Source organism: Callithrix jacchus, chromosome 20 (assembly GCF_049354715.1).
Source record: "Callithrix jacchus isolate 240 chromosome 20, calJac240_pri, whole genome shotgun sequence".
NCBI lineage: Eukaryota > Metazoa > Chordata > Mammalia > Primates > Cebidae > Callithrix > Callithrix jacchus.
Window position 1 is genome coordinate 31,270,477 of NC_133521.1, and position 21,838 is coordinate 31,292,314.

The following is a 21,838-nucleotide window of genomic DNA, read 5'->3' on the forward strand; positions in this document are numbered from 1 at the left end:
CTGAGCCTTGCTGTGGCAAAGAATCCCCCTCAAAGGAAGAACATCATTCCCAGGAGTCATCTCCCAGGAGGGGCTCCCACCAGCACCCCTCAAAGTCTCAGGCCCAGATGAACTCCTGTGGGAGCTGGTCTGGCTGCCCTGTCTGCAGTCACCATCCAGGCTGCTCAGGGCAAGAGACCCTTGCTCTGTGTCCTGACCGGCCTCGATGAGCCGGTGGAATGAGGAGAGCAGCTGGGGGGCTGTGGAGGCGGAGGATACGGCTGGGTGGCCACACATTGCAATGAGGGCTCTGGGCTATAGGACTGAGGACTTGGCATCTCACAGTCCTGCCAGTTTAGGACAGAGCTTTGTTTACCTGCAAGGGATAGAAAAAAAAAAAAGACTGTAGCAGTGCTCAAGACCGCCCCCCTCACGAAGCCAAGCCACGTGTGCTTGTCCCCCCATAACCAGGGCCTATCCTGGCTTCCAGAAATGACCTGTAGCCCTGGGGAGCAGAGGGTATGCCGGGGAGGATGCCGGCTCTACCAGCTGGCCTGGGCCCTGATGCCCGGCCTCCCGCCCCCAGGCTTCACCCCCAAAGAAGCTCCTTACAGCAGGAGCAGTACAGCAGCTCCATGACCCGGAAGCAGTTGTCCAGCAGGGCTTTGGGCCGCACCAGCTTCAGGTTTGGCCCTGGGGCATTCAGGAGGGACAACACGGATTCCACCTTGGGGCTGACCTCCACGTCCTGGAAAGGAGGAAGCCGTCAGGAGCGGTGGCAAGATGGCGCTGTACCCCAGGAGAGCCGTGGGGGCTGTCCAGTCACCTGGAGCTGCCCAAACCATGGAAGAAGGACCAGACTTCTGTGGCCATGAGCCTGGATCGCTATTTCTCACCATCTTCTTCCTGTGGGCGCAAGGAGGGTCCCAGATGCCACCCTTCACCCATGCACAACTCCAAGGCTCCGCTTTTCCATCTTTGGAAAAATGAGTAGAGGGTGCAGGCCAGGACAGTGAGGAAATTGGGGCATCCCGCACCCAGGCACGGCCACCCACCACCACGTGAGGACCCCCTGACCTGGGGAAACTGTCCTTCAGGAAGCAAAGACTTCCATCAACTCCAAGGAACAACAGAAGGCCCTCAGAGGGACACAGGCTTAAGTCACATAGGCAGGGCAGGATGTCCAGCTCCAAGCTTGGGTGGTTTCTCTCCACGAGACTCAACAAAAAGGTCATGTGGGGTGCACCGTGGTACCGAGGGAGGGAAGTCCCCAGGCAGGAGGTCAAGGTCACTGTAGAAAGCATCATGGGAAACGTGGGGGGTGATCTTCTGGAAGGGGGTGACAGCCCAGGCAACATGTCCTGGGCCAAATTGTGTCCATCTCCTCCCCGCAAAAGCTGTGTCTTGGCCAGGTGCAGTGGCTCACGCCTGTAATCCCAGCACTTTGGGAGGCTGAGGTAGGTGGATCACCCGAGGTCAGGAGTTCAAGACCAGCCTGACCAACAAGGATAAACCCTGTTTCTACTAAAAATACAAAATTAGCTGGGCCTGGTGGTGCACACCTGTAATCCCAGTTTCTCATGAGGGTGAGGCAGGAGAATCGCTTGAACCTGGGAGGCAGAGGTTGAGGTGAGCCGAGATTGCGCCATTGCACTCCAGCCTGGGCAACAAGAGCAAAAAAAAAAAAGGTTGTGTCTTCGTCCTACCCCTTGGTACCTGTGAAGGTGACCCTATTTGGAAATAGAGTATTTGCAGAGGATCTCAGAAGGACATCATCCTGGATTTAGGGTAGGCCCTAATCCAATGACTGATGTCCTTGTCAGAGAAAGGTCACAGAGACATGGAAACACCAGGTGGAAGGCCATGAAAAGACTGAGACGTCCGGGCGTGGCAGCTCACACCTGTAATCCCAGCGCTTTGGGAGGCTGAGGCAGGCAGATCACTTGAGGTCAGGAGTTCAAAACCAGCCCGACCAACATGGCGAAACCCCATCTCTACTAAAACTACAAAAACAGGCATGGTGGCAGGCACCTGTAACCCCAGCTACTCAGGAGGCTGAGGCAGGAAAACTGCTTGAACCCAGGAGGTTACAGTGAGCCAAGATCATGCCACTGCACTCCAGCCTGGGTGGCAGATCGAGACTCCATCTCAAAACAAAACAAACAAACAAACAAAAGCCACCACAGAGGCCAGGCAGGGTGGCTAATGCCTGTAGCCCCAGGACTTTGGGAGACTGAGGCAGGAATATCATTTGAGGCCTGAGGTTCAAGACCAGCCTGGGCAACATAGCAAGACCCCCATCTCAAAATAATAAATAAATGAAACAAAATGAAATTAAATAAACAAGAAAAAGAGCCACCAAGGAGATCAAGGAGTCTCCTGGCTTTGTAAGAATTGGGAGCCTTCCCACCAGTCTCCTCCCAGGAAAGCTCTAGGCAGCTGCAAAAACAGGTGCTGGTCCCTAAGCCCTTTCACCATCCGAAGCTTACAGTTGGCCTGGGATGCTCTGCCCACAGGCTAGACCTTGTCAGCAGCTGGCTAAGCAGGGCAGCAGGTGGGTCCCCAGGACAGGTGTGCACCAGACTCCTGAGGAGGGTGGATGGGGACAGGGAGGGGTCCCACAGCACACACAGCCTGCATGGGTAATCCCGCCACCTTGTTTTTTTACTACAACTCAGGCTCTTTAGAGGACAATATCCCTGAGGCCTCGGATTAATTTCTCTGAATGGGGTGAAGATAGGGGAATCTCTTTGTTTTTTTTTTTAATTAACCAAAGTTCATAATTTACATTAGTGTTCACACTTTGTTGTACAGTTCTGTGGGTTGTGACAAATGTGTGCTGTCACGTATCCACCATGAACAATGATACAGCATAGTTTTCAGGGGTTTTTTGCTTTTTTATTGTTAGGGTTTTTTTTTTTTTTTTTTTCGAGACAGGTTTTTCACTCTTGTCACCCAGGCTGGAGTGCAATGATGGGATCTCAGCTCACTGCAACCTCCACCTCCCAGGTTCAAGCAATTCTCCTGCCTCAGCCTCCCAAGTAGCTGGAATTACAGGCGTGTGCCACCACATCTGACCACTTTTTGTATATTTAGTAGAGACGGGCCAGGCTGATCTCAAATTCCTGACTTCAGGTGATCCGCCCGCCTCAGCCTCCCAAAGTGCTGGGATTATAGGCATGAGACATGGCTGGTCTGCAGCACCGTTTCACTGCCCCAAACATTCCCTGTGCTCCATCTATTCTTCCCCACTCTCCCTCCCCCACCTCCAGGACCCTCACGTTGCAGAAACAAAGAGGGTAGGATGACTGGCCCAGGATCCAGAGGGAGAGAGGCAGAGGCTAGAACAGTCTCAGGGGTATCTCCTGCACCCCAAGCCTGGTTGGCATGGAACAGTGGCGGCCTCCTCCTTCCACAGGCTTCTTTTCCTGCCTGCACCCCTCCCCCACTTTCCCACGCTCCTTGGTTGGTGCCCATCTTTCCAAGTGTTCACCCCTCTCCTCACCAGCCCTTGGCCACACCTCATAGACTCATACACGCACATGCACATACCTGTGCACACACACACCCTGCCTGCCACCCGCTGCACGGCTCACCGTGAGGCCCCGCTGGACATCCAGCAGCAGCGTCTGCACCTCCTGCAGATACTTCCAGGACGGGTGGCCCTCGAGCAGCACATCCTGCACCGATTCAGTGGCACTGAGACTCACCAAGACCCACAGATACCGCAACTCCCGCTCGCTCACCCGGGCCCTCTGCTGCAGAGACAGGGAAGTCACTGCAACCCCCGAGACGAGAGCCCTCTGGGCTCGGACCACCCTCTCACCAGGGACTTGCCCCTGCAGAGGGAGCAGACGGGGGCATCCGCTGTGGACAGTAAGTGCAGCTGGTGCTGCTGGCCTGGGGCCTCTCCCAAGCCCCGAGAGCAGGCTGGTCCTTGGCCCAGGCACAAGGGCTAACCTGCTCTCAGGCTGGAGAAAGGCCCCAGGCCAGGAGCACCACCTGCCAAGTCCAGTGCACCTCTGAGGATGGGGCCCACTGGATGTCATGGGAGGCAGGGTCCCCCCAGCCCAGCAGGGGATTCTCACCAGCCTGGTGACATTGGCGATTCTGAACACCTCCTCATAAGGCACGCCGATCTTGTAGTTGATGGGGAAGTAATATTTCTAGAGAGGCACAAGAACAAACCGTGAGGCCAGAGGTAGAAATGACCAGCAGGCTCCCCAACCTCCCAAATGATCTTTTTTTTTAAAGTCAGTCTCACTCCATCACCCAGTCTGGAGTGAAGGGGCAGGATCATGGCTCACTGAAGCCTCAACCTCCCAGGCTCAGGCAATCCTCCCACCTCAACCTCCCAAGTAGCTGGGACTACAGGTGTATGGCACCACGCCCAGATGTCTTAATTTTTTGTAGAGATGGGGTTTCATCATGTTGCCCAGACTGGTCTTGAACTCCTGGGCTCAAACGATCCTCCCACCTTGGCCTCCCAAAGTGCTGGGATTACAGGCATGAGCCTCGACACCTGGCCTCCAGATGAATTTTGATGTAAGAGGAGAGGACTCAGGGCCCAGCCCTTTGATGGCAGAGGTGGTCCTGTACAGAGAGGTATGCCTGGCTCACAACTGGGATAAAAACAGCTCACTTTAGGGCTGGGCGTGGTGGCTCATGCCTCTAATCCCAGCACTTTGGGAGGCCGAGGCAGGTGGATCACAAGGTCAAGAAATCGAGACCATCCTGGTCAACATGGTGAAGCCCCATCTCTACTAAAAATACAAAAATTAGCTGGGCATGGTGGCGCGTGCCTGTAGTCCCAGCTACTCGGGAGGCTGAGGCAGGAGAATTGCTTGAACCCAGGAGGCGGAGGTTGTGGTGAGGCGAGATCATGCCATTTCACTCCAGTCTGGGTAACAACAGCAAAACTCCGTCTCAAAAAAATAAAAAATAAAAAACCAGCTCACTTTCCTCTGGGACACGGGGAGGGTGGAACAAAACACACAGTTCCTGTTAACACAGAAGTTTCAGGCTCAAGAGTGAGGACTCACTACTTCAAGAAAAACATATTACTATGTGATGGTTGCACAGCTCTGTGAACACACTAAAAACCATTGAGTTGTGCACTTTAAGGAGCTGAATTATGTCTCATATGTAAATACATAAATTATATGTCAGTAAAGCTGACACTCACTCTCACTCACAAGCACTGGCTCAAGCCTGTAATCCCAGCCCTTTGGGAGGCTGAGGAGAGAGATTCACTTGAGCTCAGGAGTCTGAGGTTACACTGAGCTGTGATCTCACCACTACACTCCAACCTGGACAACAGTGACACCCTGTCTCTAAAAGTTAATTAATTTTAAAAGATACATAGGTCAGGCATGGTGGCTCACACCTGTAATCCCAGCACTTTGGGAGGCCAAGGTGTGTGTATTGCTTGAGCCCAGGAGTTCAAGACCACCCTGGGCAACATGGTGAAACCCTACTACTCAAAAAATGTTTTGTCCAGGCATGATGGCTCACGCCTGTAATCCCAGCACTTTGGGAGGCTGAGGTGGGCTGATCACAAGGTGAGGAGTTCAAGACCAGCGTTGCCAACATGGTAAAACCCCTTCTCTACTAGAAATATAAAAATTAACCAGGCATGGTGGCACCCACCTGTAATCCCAGCTACTCAGGAGGCTGAGGCAGGAGAATCGCTTGAACCCAGGAGGTGGAGGTTAAGGTGAGCCGAGATCATGCCATTGCACTCCAGCCTGGGCAGCAAGACTCCATCTCAAAAAAAAAAAAGTTTTAATTAGCTGGGTATGGGACTATAGCGCATGCCTGTAGTCCCAGCTACTAGCAAGGCTGAGGTGGGAGGATCATCTGAGCCTGGGAGGTGGAGGTTGCAGTCAACTGAGATTATGCCACTGCACTCCAGCTTGAGCAATAGAGCAAGACCCTGTCTCAAAAAAATAAGAAAGAAACAAAGAAAAAAAGCATAGGGCCACACAGATATTTCCACTCTACAAAAAGAACTAAATGCTCCAATTTCTAGGTCTTTATCTTCCCGGCTAATAAGTGCCTGGGGTTCCTCAAAGAACTCCAGGTGTCCGTTTCTGAGTCACATGGTGAGTGCCACCATGAAGGATTAAAGTGAGACCAAGGAGGAGGGCTGGCAGCCCCAGGAGATGGCAGGAGAGGGGTCGGTAAGTGCAGACCAGTGCATGGGTAGGTTTCAGAAAAAGGCAGAGAAACTAGCCATGGTCTGCTCAGGGCTGACACATGTCCTAGGAAGGGCCCTGAATGTCCAGAGACCTATGCCAGGTGAGCCCCAGCACTTGGGGACAAGGAAACAGCTGGTGCCCACATGGTTACCATGTACTGAAGTCGGTTCCTGTACTGCAGTTTGTCCCGCAGAAAACCCGTGACAGTGCACTCCTTGCTCTGCGTCAAGGGCCACATCTCCAAATGCTCATTCCCCAAGGCCATGCTGAGGAGGATGCCAAGATCTGTGGACCACATGCGACAAGGGCACATGAGCATCCTGCATCTCATCCACACAGTCCACAACGTCCAAAGCCGAGTGACCATCATCTGTTCTCGTAGGTGACATGCACTGTTAGGAAAGATGTGGTGGTGGGGGTGGGGACAGGATCTGGAATGCTTTCCCTGGGGTCTGGCTCCAGAACAGCAAAGGCAGGCAGGCAGGAGCAGTCCAGAGGGTCCACACCCACCCCACACCAGCCACCAGAGCCCCTCAGGAGGCACGCCCCAAGGTCGACATCTGGTGTCCCTGCTTCTCTTGCTCCATGGGGCAGGCAAAACCTCCCACCCAGGACAACTTCAGCCCCTGGTGTCCAGGTGACATGTTTTCAAAGCTCGTTGCTGGGTTTTCCAGCCAGGCATTCAGGAAATCAATCATCCTGGATTCTGGTTCCAACTTGACAAATGACTCTTCAGTCACCCACACCACTTTCTTCCCTGCCCTATCTGATCTTAGTGTCCCTCACAGCTAACTGGGCCAGCGGGTCTGTAGCGCCTTCCAGTCTGGTCATTCTGGGACATTAAGCAGATCGCACACTGGCTGCGTCTCTTCCGGCCACAAATGAGGAGCTGCTGGAACATTACCAGACTTTGCCACTGGGGGTCACTGTGACTTCAAAAACAGCCTATACGATTTCCATGTGCCTTAACAGAAAAAATAGGAGAGAATTCGCAACAAATGTGAATAAAGTCCATCAGAGCAGAAAGAATAAAATAGAAAAAGGCCAGCAAGTATCCAAAAGATCAGACTCATAAACCAAATAAAGAAATTCACATGAAAACAATCAGATATAAGTTTTCTTTTTTTTTTTTTTTTTTTTTTTGAGCTAGGGTCTCCCTCTGTCACCCTGGCTGAAGTGCAGTCATGGAATCATGGTTCACTGCAACCTACAACTCCCAGACTCAAGGATCCTTCCGCCTCAGGCTCCAAGTAGCTAGGACTACAGTTGCACGCCACTATGCCTGCTAATCTTTATATTTTTTGTAGAGAAAGGGTACTACTGCCTTATTGGCCAGACTGGCCTCAAACTCCTGAGCTCAAGCAATTCTCCTGCCTCAGCATCGCAGAGTGCTGAGATTATAGGCATCAACCACTGTGCTCAGCCCATTTTTCGCATGTTCAAATGAAAACGTTTTTTGTGGGTTTTGGGTTGTTGGGGCTATTTACTTATTTGAGACAGGGTTTTGCTATGTTGCCCAGGCTTGTCTCAAATGCCTAGTCTCAAGCGATGCTCTCTTGTGGCCTCCCAAGTAGCTGGAATGAGAGACACATGCCACTGCACCGAGCTTTTTTTTTTTTTTTTTTTTTTTTTTTGAGACAGAGTCTCCCTCTGTTGCCCAGGCTGGAGTACAGTGGTGTAATCTCAGTTCACTGCAACCAAGCAACTTCAAGCAATTCTCCTACCTCAGCTCCCAAGTAGCTGGGGTTACAGGTACCTAACACCATGCCCAGCTAATTTTTGCATTTTTAGTAGAGATGCGGTTTTACCACATTTGCCAGGCTGGTCTCGAACTCCTGACCCCAGGCTATTCACCCTCCTCAGCCTTCCAAAGTGCCGGGAGCCACTGCACTCAGGTGTTTTCTTTGTTTGTTTGTTTGTTTTTTGAGACAGAATCTTGCTCTGTCACCCAGGCTGATGTACAGTGGTACAATCTCAGCTCACTGCAACCTCCACCTCCTGGGCTCAAGCAATTCTTGTGTCTCATGCCCCAGCCTCCAAGCAGCTGGGATTACAAGCAGGGGCTACCACACCCAGCTAATTTTTTGTATGTTTTGTAGAGACAGGTATCGCCATGTTGGCCAGACTGGCCTCAAAACTCCTGAGCTCAAGCAATTCTCCTGCCTCAGCATCCCAAAGTGCCGAGATTACAGGCGTGAGCCACTGCACCTGGCCATATTATTAAAATTATTAAAAGCTCATTTTGTTTTAATAATGAATAATTAGTACTAGATGCCAACATTGCACTCTAGCCTGGGCAATGAGAGTAAAAAACTCCGTCTGAAAAACAACAACAACTATGCTGTATATGTTCACGGTGCTGCTAGGCAAGCAGTGCAGCGAGTGCTGTCCTGAGAAGCAATTTAGCAATTTTTGTTGTTAATGGATCTGATGGTATCCACCCGCTTCCAATCACTAAGCCTTAAAAATGTCCACGCTCTTTCACCCTCTAAATTCACGTCTAGAAATAAATTGGAAGAAAAGCAAAAGATATAACCAAAAATTTATGAACAAAAACAGAGAAAGCAACATTTGTTTTATAATAGTGAAAAGCTGGAAATGGCCTAGATGACCCATTGTAATACATGTGTCCATAAAAATCACATTGTCAAAGCTTCGCCTGTGCTGCGTGAACTTGAAAAACCATCACTCAACACTATCTGTGTTCATAGCATGACTGTACCACATCTCTACAGGAGATTTTTTAGTGCTTTTCTTTTGAAATAAGGTCTTGCTCTGTCACCCAGGCTGGAAAGCAGTGGCACTGTCATTGTTCACTGCAACCTCAACCTCCCAAGTTAAAGCAATCCTCCCACATCAGCCTCCCAGCAGCTGGGACTGCAGGTGCCAACACCACACCCAGCTAATTTAAAAAATTTTTTTGTAGAGACGAGGTCTTGCTCTTTTGCCCAGGCTGGTCTCGAACTCCTATACTCAAGCGATGCTCCCACCTTGGCCTTCAAAAGTGCTGGGATTACAGGCATGAGCCACCACACCTTGCCTTACAGGACATTTTTTATGTGCTATAATCCATATCTATTACTGTTATAGACAAAAGCAATAGCCATCTTTTTTTTTTTTTTTTCAAAAATAGTCAGGCAGGCTGTCACCTCCCTGAGCCACCCGCAGCTATGAGTAGGAATTACTGATTGGACTTTCCCCACTCCCAGCATCTCGGAAGACTTTTGTACTTACCGCCCCTCTGGTCTGGGCCACACCACCCGTTTGCCACTTCCCCACCTCCCTCTCCAAACCTGCCCTGCTCAGGTTTCCTGCCTGGCCTTTGCTCCTTTGGGACCTCCCAATGGGAGTGCCCTTGCTCAGCTCAGAGCCTCAGGTCTCCTCAAGCCCTGTGCCCCATATAGCCCCACATTTTTTGCCAGATTGTGAGTTTGCAATGTGTCTTGTACTTCCTCTCTCTTTCTTTCCCTGTGCCTGACACAGTATTGGGCCAGAGGAACAGATAAACATGAACTGAACCAGTGTTTGCCCCTTCGATATCTGCTTGCTTTCTGTCCTAAGTCCTGAACCTCTCAGCTTGGCACCCACCCTTGCAGTTCAAGATCGTCCCTGGAGGTCAAGATCATCCCTGCCTCCTGGGCTCATGCTGTGTCCATGCTGGGTACCCCCTCCCACTACAGACCGACCTCCTTCAAAGCCTCCCAGAGACTCTTCTCTTCCCCCCATCACCCCACCAGGGTCTCCCCTGCCTGCACCAGCCCCAACTGGTCTCTGTCTTCAGCACCACCTTCCCCATTCACTCATGACCTTGACTGTGGTATGTGAATCCATAAAGCAGTTAAACACCGCACAGTCCAGTGTGCTGAACACTTTACATGTGCATTTGAGGATCTGCTTCAAGGGGTAGAAATGGGAGCAGACATCAGCATCCCTTGAGAGCTGGTTAAGGCACAGGTCATCCAGCCCCGCCCCGGAGTCTCTGCTCAGCAGGTCTAGGATGAGGCCAGAGAATCTACCTTTCTAACAAGTTCCCAGGTAAAGCTGTGGCCATTGGTCTGGAACCGCAGACCTACAGCAACAGTTGCAAGCTGGTGTCCCAACAGCCACCTCCGGTCCACAGGGATTTCACATAAAAATTCACAATTTCAGCTTTTCATTAAAAAAAAAAAAATCAGTACCTCTGTCTACACTGGGTCTTTTTTCCTGTGTGGCCATCACCATTGGCCATCTACTCCACCCCCCAATCCTACAGCAGCTGCCCTTCTCTGTGTCCTGTTCTGGGGCCCTGGGAACCCAGCAGCTGTGGCCTCAAGGCAGGGACTGTGCCTTGGAATGACACTGCGCCTTCCAGCCTGGCACAGTGGGCACACAGGCTGCCCTGGGAGCCCTGTCCACAGAAGATCTGTCCCTTCCCCAGCTGGGTGGCCTTCCTCTAAGGCTGCAGCCCAAATATCACTCCTAAGTATCAGTTGTCTGTTTTGCTGCCTTCACCCACCCAGAGAAACAGGTTAACAAACAGGGTCCAGGCAGAGGCAGCACAGCTCCAACCTCAAGGCCACTGTCCCCAACATGCTCTGCACATCAGGAACCCCACAGCCAGTGCCACCCCCGACCCTAGTCAAGAGACCCCCCCCCCTTCCCTCATCTTACCCCAGAGGCAAGAACCTGCAAGATAGGCTGGGCACAGAGGCTCATGCCTATGATCCCAGCACTTTGGGAGGCCAAGGCAGACGGATCACCTGAGGTCAGGAGTTCAAGACCAGCCTAGCCAACCCCATCTCTACTAAAAATACAAAAATTATGGCTGGGCACAGTGGCTCATGCCTATAATCGAGGCGGGTGGATCACGAGGTCAAGAGATCAAGACCATCCTGGTCAACATGGTGAAACCCCATCTCTACTAAAAATACAAAAATTAGCTGAGCATGGTGGCGTGCACCTGTTCCCAGCTACTCGGGAGGCTGAGGCAGGAGAATTGCTTGAACCCAGGAGGCGGAGGTTGCAGTGAGCCCAGCTCATGCCATTGCACTCCAGCCTGGGTAACAAGAGCAAAACTCCGTCTCAAAAAACAAACAAAAATTACCTGAGCACAGTGGCAGGTGCCTGTAGTCCCAGCTAGTCGGGAGGCTGAGACATGAGAATTGTTTGAACCCAGAAGGCAGAGGTTGCAGTGAGCTGAAAAAGTGCCACTTCACTCCAGCCTGGGCACCAGAGCGAGACTCGGTTTTAAATAAATAAAACAACCTGCAAGACAGAGAGAGGCTGAAGAAAGGTTCGCATGAGTACAGTGCTCCCTTCCTGGTTCCCTGGCCCCAGGTGGGGGGCAAGAGGGACCTGCCCCCTCCCTGTGATGACCCTATGTGCAGTGACAAGTAAGCCTTGTCACTTCCAGCCCCAGGGACCAAATCTGAACCTGTGCTGTGGGTTAAATAGTATCTCCTCCAAATCCACATTTACCCAAACCTCAGAGTGTGCCCTTGTTTGGAAATAGGGGCTCAGAGAAGTAGGAGGTAGGACCAACCCCAGAGGTGTTGGAAATAGGGATGGATGGGCAGAAGCAGCATTCAAAAAGACATGCCCAGCAGTGTGCCCTGTCAGTTTACCATTGCCATGGCAACACCTGGGCGTTACCACTCCTTTCCATGGCAATGACCCAGTGACCCAAAAGTTACTACCCCTTCCCAAGAAATGTCTGTATAAACTGCCTCTTAATCTTCATGCAATTAGAAGTGGGAATAAATATGACTGCAAATGGCCCTGCGCTGCTCCCCAGTACAACTCCTCTGGCACAGCCCTATTCTGCAGGAGCTGGCATGGAGTCGTAACACCTCTTCAGTAAAGCTGTTTTCTTCTAACATCAGCTTGCCTTGAATTCTCTCTGAGCCAAAGCCAAGAACCCTCCCAAGCTAAGCCCCACTTGGGGGCTTGCCTGTCCTGTGCCACTCGCAGGTGTTATTAAATGAAGGATGTCAGGATGAGCCCATCCGGTGTTTAGGCAGGTCCCTAAATCCGATGACAAGTGTCCCTGGAAGAAAAAGAGGGGACACAGAGACACACAGAGTCTGGCCACATGAAGACAGAGGCAGATCCGAGTGACTTGGCCACAGGCCAAGGAGGCCAAAGCTGCCAGGAGCTGGAAGAGGCAAGGAAGGCTCCTTCCCGGTGCCTTTGGAGGGAACCTGGCGCTGTGGACACCCTGATCTCACACTTCAGTCTCCAGAAGTGTGAGACAATACGCTCCCGTTGCTCTAAGCCCCCGGAAGAGTACTAATTGGTTATGGCAGCCCAACTTCCTCAGCACCTCAGCCCCTGAGCACCAGCCCCCACCTCAGTCTGCTGCCCCTCCTGTCCCTCATCTCCCAGCCAGACCTAGCCCGGTCCTAAGATAGGCCTCCTGGATACGCCTCCCCTCTCCCTTGCTTTTCTCTTTTCTTTGCTTTCTTTCTTTCTGTCTTCCTTTCTTTCTTCCTTCCTTTCTTTCTTTCTGTCTTTTCTTTTTCTCTCCCTCTTTCTTTCTTTTTTTATAGGGTCTCACTTTGTTGTCCAGGCTGCGGTGCTGTGATGCAATCCTCACTCACTGCAGCCTCAATCTCCTGGGCTCAAGTGATTCCCTCCACCTCAGCCTCCTGAGTAGCTGGGATTACAGGTGCATGCTGCCACACCGGCTAATTTTTCTTTTTTTAGATATGGGGGGTCTCACAATGTTGCCCAGCCTGGTTTCAAACTCCTGGCCTCAAGCCATCCTCCTGCCATGGCCTCCCACAGTACTGGGATCACAGGTGTGAGCCACCAGCTCAGCATCCCTTGCCTTTCATTCACACTCCACCTCCAGAATGACCCTCATTTCCTCCTGTGCAGACAGTACCAACAGCAACTCCTACAAGTACTGCCAGACTGATCTTCAGGAGCATAGGAACTCCCAAGCACGACTCCCCCAACCACCCCCACTGGCTCTCAAATCCTCCAGGGCTGCCTGCTTCAGGTGAGGAGGCACGCTTTGCCTGGCTTCCAAGGCCTCAGCCACCCGGGTCCAAACCAGCTTCCAGCCTGGCCTTTCATCATCCTATCGCCGAAACTTTGCTCACACTGGTCCGTCTCCCCGGAACACAGGCCTCATGACCTCAGGTCTACCTGTACGAACACCACCCCACCTTCCAGACCATTTCCAGCAGCCCATCCCCCACGCTGTACCCCTGATCCTCATGACCTGGGAGCTTCCAGAACACTAGGTCCACCGCCTGTCCCTAATGTCCCAACCCTTTGTTGTCACAAGGGCCAGGGTGGAGCCAACTCTTCTCTGAATCCCTCCAAGGCTCATACCCATGACCTCAAACAGTTTCTGAGCAGTCAACCCTGTGCCAGGCACTGGAGACAGAGGCACGAGACAGCAAGGTTCTTGTTGTCATGGGAGTGACTGCAGTGGGCACGTGGAAGGCACCAGAAAAATGTGATGAATTTGAGTCCATTAAATTGAATCTTGGAGAGTGACGGGATCTTGGTCTGACGTCCCACCCAGCAGACATGAGAGGCTTCCAGATCCTTTTTTTACTTCCTGTCCTCATTTCAACTTATTTTTCTTTTTACCAACAATGTTATCTTTCTGCTTCTGAATTTTTTTGTTATGGAGGGAGAGTTGGAGGGGAACAGGCTGCCTTCTCTGCGGTGGGTTTTGGGTTCCTGGACACTTTCACCAGCCCCTGCCCCACCCCCACCGGCCACGCCCAGGACTATGCTGCTGCTGCCTGCACATGGCTCCCCAGCACCCACGAGCCTGGAAAGGTGAGATGCTGCCACCTACCCCCAGTGCCTGTCCCAACCTAAGACCACCCTGGGGACCATGCCCACCCAGCCAGAACCGCCCACCCAGTTTGCCCATTGGAGCCTGAGGTCAGCAGCAGACAGGGCAGAGGGTGGCCGTGGGAATCCCACAGGGTGTCTGCTGTCAGGCTGGGAAGCATCACAGCTTCTCACCAGCGAGAATGCCCTGGTTGCTGTAGCCATGGCAGAGCCTGGATCTCGGCCAAGGCTTCCCAGGAAAGGTCCCCAGAGACACCCCAGTACTCACAGCGCAGCCAGGCGAAGCCCCAGGGCATGGTAGTGTTCCTCGTCCCCCCAAGAGCTCAGGAACCATCCCCAGTGGAGTGTCTATGGAGGCCTGAGCATGGCCTAGGGGCAGCAGAGGTGGCCACTGAGTCAGGGAAGGGCTGGCCCTGGAGGAGTGGTTGGGCAGCAGCGGGCAGGTGCCCCGGGGGCAGCAGCTGCCCTTATCTGCCCGGCAGCATGGAGGATAGCCAGGGGGCAGTGGCTGCGAGTCCCATGGCAGCCCAGGAGTGGGTCTGAGCCAGTGACCTCAGGGTCTTTCTTTCCGAGGAGCAGGAGGAGAGAGTCCCTGGCAGGTCCCTCCGTATCTGGGGCTGGGTGACGCTTTCTCTGATTTCTCCGACTGCAGCTGCTCAGTATGAAATTTGGCTCTGGGAAGAGAAAGGAGGGGAGAAACTGATTATATAAGAGCAGTGCTACCACTCAGCCATCAGTCACAGGCTTGGAGGAGCCACCGTGCCCACCACATGTAAAGCCTGCACAGGACCACCCTGCCCTGGCAACTGGACAGGGCTCACATGAGAAACGACTTCGGGACACCTGAGCATCCCCAGCCCATGAGTGAGTTGCGATGACACCAGCTGGCAGCCTGGGGCCTCAACAAAAGCAGGACCAAGAATGAACAGGTGGTATGAGTTCACACATCGAGGGCCATGAATGACTCAGGCTGCCGAGCAGGTTAAAAAAGAGGACGTGCTCTCACCCCAAAAAAAGGCTACGCGCGGTGGCTCATGCCTGTAATCCCAGCACTTTAGGAGGCCAAGAAGGGAGGATTGCATGAGCCCAGGAATTCGAGACCAGCCTGGGCAACATGGTGAAACCCCTTCTCTACTAAAAATACAAAAAATAGCCAGGCATGGTGGCGCATGTCTGTAATCCCAGCTACTCGGGAGACTAAGGCAGGAGAATTGCTTGATTCCAGGAGGTGGAGGCTGTAGTGAGCCAAGGTAGCGAGACTGTCCTCCAGCCTGGGCAACAGAGCAAGGCTCCATCTCAAAAAAAAATGCATTTAATACACCAAACCTTCCCAACACCCTGCTTACCCTCGCCTCCCTGAAACGTGAACACTTCCCTTAGCCTAAAGTTGGGCAAAATCATCTAACGCTAAGTCTATTTTATAATGAAGTATTGAATATCTCAAGTCATTTATTGAATACTGTGCATTACTTCAAAACTGTGATGGTTTTACACCATTGTAAAGTCAAAAAATTGTAAGTGAGACAGGCACAATGGCTCACGCCTGCAACCCCAGCGCTTTCGGAGGCCAAGGCGGGAAGATCGCTTGAGCTCAGCAGTTAGAAACCAGCCTCGGTAACATGGTGAAACCTCATCTCTACAACAAATTTGCTAGGCATGGTGGCACACGCCCGAGGTCCTGGCTACTCGGGAAGCTGAGGTGGGACGATCACGTGAGACCAGGAGATTGAGGCTGCAGTGAGCCATGTTTGCAGCCCTGCACTCCAGCCTGGTGGCAAAGTGAGATCTGTCTCAAAAATAACAAATAAAAATGAAAATGTAAGTGAAGCCCCTGTAAGTTGGGGACCGTGTGTGTCCCTTCCTTTTTCTTGCTAAAGCAGGAGAATCTCTTGAACCTGGGAGGCGGAGGTTGCGGTGAACCGAGATAGTGCCATTTCATTCCAGCCTGGGTGACAGAGCAAAACTCCATCTCAGAAAAAAGAGTGGCCTTCCCCAATCCTGGGAGGACTCCAGCTTGTCTCTCTCTGCCTCTCTGTGTGTCTCTCTTTGTCTCTTCCTATCTCTGTCTCAGTCTCTTTGTCTCTCTTTCCTCTCTCCCTCTGTCTCTGTCTGTCTCTCCTCTTTCTCTGTCTCTCCCTCTCCATCTCTGTCTCCCTGTGTGTCTCTCCCTGTGTATTCCACTGTACAGACCAATCACTGCTTGTTTGTCCACTAGTTGAAGGGTGTCTGGGCTGTTTCTGGTTTTGGGAATTGTGAATAAACCATCGCAAGCCTCAGTGTACAGATTTGGGTGTGGGGGAAGTTCCGTCCCTCGGGACTGGTCTATAACTGTGAGTCGTGTATCACAGCTCTTCAGACCTCCTGGGCTCTGCCTGCCTGCCACAGGGGCCTGGCCAGTGACTTTCTGCTCCTGTGGCCATGGCTCTGCTGTGCACAGAACTGTAGATCCCATAGCTCGGACCCCAGGCTGGCCCAATAGGCACACACACCAGAGCCACGCTCTTTGCCCTGGCCTTGCCCCAAAGATTCTCCTAGTACCCTCCTCATTCAGAAATCGCCAAGAGAAGCCCCCAGTGCAGAGCCCTGCCATGCACCTGGGACCACATACCCTGATGGGGAAGAAAAGGAAGTGAGGAATAATGGGGCACGGCCACCTCCAAGCCACACCTGCTGATCCCAAGCCTGGGCCCCATGGAAATGCAGAAACCATAAGGAAGCTTGGGGAGAACAGAGTGAGTTCCCAATGACACAGACACCAGGACTGGGCAGCAGGACACAGGAAAGCAGGCTGCTCGCAGAGCCCCTGAAATAGACCCAGCCCCCAGGCCTCAGGGCCCCTCCCTGCCAAAGGATCCTAAGCAGTGGTCTGCTGCCACCTGTCCCCAAAAGAGTGGCCCTCCCAGGCCGGGCACAGTAGTTCATGTCTGTAACCCCAGCACTTTGGGAAACTGAGCGGGGCAGATCACCTGACATTGGGAGTTCAAGACCACCCTGACCAACATGGAGAAACCCTGTCTCTACTAAAAATACAAAATGAGCCAGGCATGGTGGCACATATGTGTAATCTCAGCTACATGGGAGGCTAAAGGAGGAGAATCGCTTGAACCCAGGAGGCGGAGGTTGTAGTGAGCTGAGAAAGTGCCATTTCATGGGTGACAGAGCAAAATTTCATCACAAAAAAAAAAGAGTGGCCTTCCCCAATGGCCGGGAGGATCCCAGCTTGCCTCTCTCTGCCTCTCTGTGTGTCTCTTTCTGTCTCTGTCTATCTCAGTCTCTTTGTCTTTCTGTGTTGTTTTTTTTTTGAGACGGAGTTTCGCTCGTTACCCAGGCTGGAGTGCAATGGCGCAATCTCGGCTCACCGCAACCTCCGCCTCCTGGGTTCAGGCAGTTCTCCTGCCTCAGCCTCCCGAATACCTGGGATTACAGGCATGTGCCACCATGCCCAGCTAATTTTTTGTATCTTTAGTAGAGACGGGGTTTCACCATGTTGACCAGGATGGTCTCGATCTCTTGACCTCGTGATCCACCCACCTTGGCCTCCCAAAGTGCTGGGATTACAGGCTTGAGCCACTGCGCCCGGCCTGTCTTTCTTTCCTCTCTCTCTGTCTCTCCTTTCTTTCTCTGTCTCTCTCTACCTCTCCATCTCTGTCTCCCTGTGTCTCTCTGTCCCTACCTCCCTGTCTCTCTGTTTCTCTCTGTGTATCACTCTGTCTCTCTCCGTGTATCTCTGTTCCTGTTTTTCTGTCTCTCTGTCTCCATGTCTCTGTGTATGTCTGTCTCTGTCTCTCTCTGTGTATCTCTGCCCCTGCTTTCCTGTCTCTCTGTCTCTATCTCTGTCTCCCTATCTCTCCCTCTGTCTCTGTTGCTTTCTGTGTATTTCTCTCTGTCACTCTGTATCTCTCTGTCTCTGTTTTTCTTTGTGTCTCTCTCTGTCTCTGTCTCTCTCTCAGGGCTGGCACGGGGTGGGGTGAGAGTTTGAGAACATACCTTGCCCATCCCTGGGGCTTACAGCAGTCATTGGGAAATTCAGGCAGAGAAAGTTGCACAAGAAGTAAAAGCTGTCATAGCAGTCTACATCATTCAGTGGTGAAAAGCATTTTCAAAGTCACAATAATGAGTAAAAAGTGAATATTAATTTCACTGAATCATGACTTAAGGATACTGGGAAATGAAGGTCAGAGAGGGCAGTTGTATGGAGAGGGAAGGGGGTGACAAGAGCTAACTCTTCCCTGGTGGGAAATCAATAGATACGGCCTGAAATGAAGACACAGCTATTTAAAATGCTTTTTAGGCCGAGCATGGTGGCTCACATCTGTGGCACTTTGGGAGGCTGAGGCAGGAGGATAACTTGAGCCCAAGAGCTCGAGATCAGCCTGGGGAACATGGTGAAACCCCATCTCTACAAAAAATACAAAAATTAGCTGGGTGCGATACATGCACCTGTAGTCCCAGCTACTCGGGAGGTTGAGGTAGGAGGATTGCTTGAGCCCAGGAGACAGAGGTTGCAATGAGCCATGATGATGGCCCTGCACTTCCGCCAGAGCAACAGAGCAAGGCCTTGTTTAAAAGAAAAGAAAAAAGAATGCTATCTATCTCTCTATATATCACTGATATATAGAGAGCCTGGCACTCCAGCCTGGGCAATAGAGCAAGACTCTGTCTCAAAAAAACAAAAATAAAAAAATAAATTATTGCACTGGGCCTGTGTTGTGATGTCCACCAGTTGGGGCAGTAAGGCCCTGCTTATCCTGTGGACTTTAATAAGTTGAAAGTCCTGCCAGGCATGGTGGCTCATGCCTGTAGTCCCAGCTACTCGGGAGGCTGAGGTGGGAGGATTGCTTGAGCCCAGGAGTTCTGGGCTGTAGTGCTCTATGCCAGTCTGGTGTCTGCACTAAGTTCAGCATCAATATGGTGACCTCCCAGGAGTAGGGAACCACCAGGTTGCCTAAGGAGGGGTGAACTGGCCCAGGTCAGAAACAGAGCAGGTCAGAACTCCTGTGCTGATCAGTAGTGGGATCGCGCCTGGGAACACCCACTGCACTTCAGCCTGGGCCACATAGCGAGACCCCCATCTCTAAAAAAATTAAATAAATAAATAATTAAAAAATAAAAAAGTTGAAAGTCCTATGTCTGGAAAGCAGAAAACAGGAAGAATGGAACAGGCAGAGACTTGCTATTGTGTGTAATGTCACACTGAACTATTTGATTCTTTAATTCAGGTACAGATATAACTTTGACTTAATAAAAGCTAAATTAAAAACAAATAAATTCCCACTGGGTGCAGCGGCTCATGCCTATAATCCCGACACTTTGGGAGGCTGAGGCAGGCGGATCATCTGAGGTCAGGAGTTCAAGACAAGCCTGGGCAACATGGTGAAACCCCATCTCTATTGAAAATACAAATATTAGAAAATAAAATAAATTTTAAAAAATACAAATATTAGCCAGGCATGGTGGCAGGTGCCTGTAGTCCCAGCTACTCGGTAGGCTGAGGCAGGTGAACTGTTTGAACCCAGGAGGTAGAGATTGCAGTGAAGCAAGATTGCACTACTGCACTCCAGCCTGGGTGACAGAGCAAAACTCCATCTCAAAAAAAAAAATCCCTAGACAGGTGGGTGGTACATGCCTGTAGTCCCAGTTACTCAGGGGACTGAAGTAGGAGGATCACTTGAGCCCAGGATATCAAGGCTGCAGTGAGCTAGGATCACACCACTGCACTCCAGCCTGGGCAACAGAGTAAGACCCTGTCTCAAAAAACAAAAATAAATAAATAAATTCTTGTGCTGGGCCTGCATTGTGATGTCCACCAGTTGGGGCAGTAAGGCCCTGCTCATCCTGTGGACTTCACTGCCCCCTCCTTTCCTGAGATAACTGCTTTGTTTTTGGTTCCTCTGTCCCCTGTCCGAAAACCAAAACTACCCCCCCCCCCAGGAAAGGAATATAAAACTTGGAGTAAAATCCTGGCAGTTTAACTCTAGAGCTTGTGCCCCAGCCCTTAAGAGGTGGTACAGTTTCATGTTCAGGACACACACAGCCAGTGAGAAACCCCAAGCACCCACTCAATATGTCATATGACAAATCACACCAAAATATAGTGACTGAAAACAATCACATGATATTTTTCATGAACTACAGGTTGGTTGGGACTTAGCTGTTCTAGGCTGGACTTGGCTGATCTGGGCTTGGCTTATCTGGGCTTGGCTCAGTTGATCCAGGGTGGGCTGGGCTGATCTGGGCTGGTCTTGGCTGATCTGGGCTGGACTTGGCTGACCTGGGCTTAATTTGGCGGACCTGGGCTGTCTTTGGCTGATCTGGGTTGGATATGGCTGATCTAGGCTGAATTTGCCTGATCTAAGTTGGACTTGGCTGATATAGGCTTGGCTCTGCTGATCCAGGTTGAGCTTAGGTTATCTAGGCTGGGCTAGGCTGATCTAGGCTGTCTCTAGCTGATCTAGGCTGTCTCTGGCTGATCTGGGCTGTACTTGGCTGATCTAGGATGGGCTTGGCTGATCTAGGCTGGACTTAGCTGATCTAGACCGTACTAAGCTGATCTGGGCTGTACTTGGCTGTTCCAGGCTGGGCTGGGCTGATCTAGGCTGGACTTGACTGATTCAGGCTGAGCTCTGCTGATTTGGGTAGCCTTGCTCCTGCTGGTGGATTGGCAGGGTGCTGGCTAGTCTAGGTTGGCCTTATCTAGGATGTCTCATCCTCCAGCAGGCTAGCCTTGACTTGTTCTCACAGCAGAAGCAGGGCTTCAGGAAAGTAAGCAAATAAGTCAAGGCCTCTTAAGGCCTAGGCTCAGAATAATCACACTATCATTTCCATCACATTGCTCAAAGCAGATTCAAGGTGTGTGATGGGAGGACAGACTCAACTTCTTGATAAAAGGAGCTGCAAAATCACATTGCAAAGGGCAGGAGGGGTGTGTGTGTGTGTGTGTGTGTGTGTGTGTGTGTGTGTAAAAGTCCCAAGGGATATAGTATTGAATCACCTGCCCTACTTGAACACTTCCCTATAAGCAGGACAGGACCAAAAAGTTCTCAGAGCTGTACCATACAATCCAACATCCTAGAGATGAGAAAGCAAAACCTCAGAGGGGAAGGGAGCTGGCCCAAGGCCACAGAGTCACCAACTCACCCCACCCCATCTTCCCCTTTTGAATCAAGCCAGTCTGCCCTTAAGAATGTAGGATCACAAGAAGTGATCAAGGTAGTGAGTCCCGGATGTCCAACACAAGAGGAGGTGGAGGGAAAAAAGGACTGAAATCTGAGTTTAGGCCGCAGAGAAAGGGAGACAAATAACAGCAGAACTAGGAACCATTTCTTCTGGCTAATTCCATTAGTCCAAGCCTAGGATCTAATGTTTTCTTTCTTTCTTTCTTTCTTTTTTCTTCTTGAAATGGAGTCTCGCTCTCTTGGCCAGGCTGGAATGCAGTGGCATACCTCAGCTCACTGCAGCCTCCACCTCCTTGGTTCAAGCAATTCTCCTGCCTCAGCCTCCCAAGTAGCTGGGACTACAGGCTCCAGCCACCACTCCTGACTAAAAAAAATTTTTTTAAGCAGAGATGGGATTTCACTATGATGCCCAGGCTGGTCTTGAACTCCTGTCCTCAAGTGATCTGCCTACCTCTGCCTTCAAAAGTGATGGGATTATAGGTGTGAGCCCCCATGCCTGGGCCCGGGATCTATATTTCTAAGTAATATTTTACCCACCAACCCTGTCTGAACAGTGGCAAGAAGATTCCAGACATGGGGCACATGAATAACAGAGGACCACTCCACACCTAGATGTCAGTTGCATTCAGAGAGGTGGTCTCAGTCATGCTGGCCAGCACTCTTAGATCCCAGGTCCAATCTGCAAAG

At 51.4% G+C, this 21,838-nt stretch overlaps 1 protein-coding gene across 1 annotated transcript; it reads right to left on the minus strand.

Annotated features, from left to right (window-relative positions):
* Nucleotides 1-14: 14 nt before the first annotated feature.
* Nucleotides 15-14,599, minus strand: IL34 (interleukin 34). Its single transcript, XM_078357736.1, has 6 exons — nucleotides 14,245-14,599; nucleotides 6,331-6,464; nucleotides 4,068-4,145; nucleotides 3,576-3,737; nucleotides 592-727; nucleotides 15-355 (listed from the first exon to the last, which is right to left on the minus strand). The coding sequence occupies exons 1-6, from the start codon at nucleotides 14,270-14,272 to the stop codon at nucleotides 165-167; spliced, it is 729 nt and encodes a 242-aa protein (XP_078213862.1). The 5' UTR covers nucleotides 14,273-14,599; the 3' UTR covers nucleotides 15-164.
* Nucleotides 14,600-21,838: the final 7,239 nt, after the last annotated feature.

Bases quoted from the DNA above. Each gene is read 5' to 3' on its own strand.
- IL34 (XM_078357736.1), bottom strand. From the start codon at position 14,272: ATGCCCTGGGGCTTCGCCTGGCTGCGCT. The intron at 4,146-6,330 runs GTAACCATGTGG...GTGCCTCTCTAG, and splicing joins GGAACCGACTTCAGTACATG to AAATATTACTTCCCCATCAA. The intron at 728-3,575 runs GTGAGCCGTGCA...CCTCCTTTCCAG, and splicing joins ATGTCCAGCGGGGCCTCACG to GACGTGGAGGTCAGCCCCAA.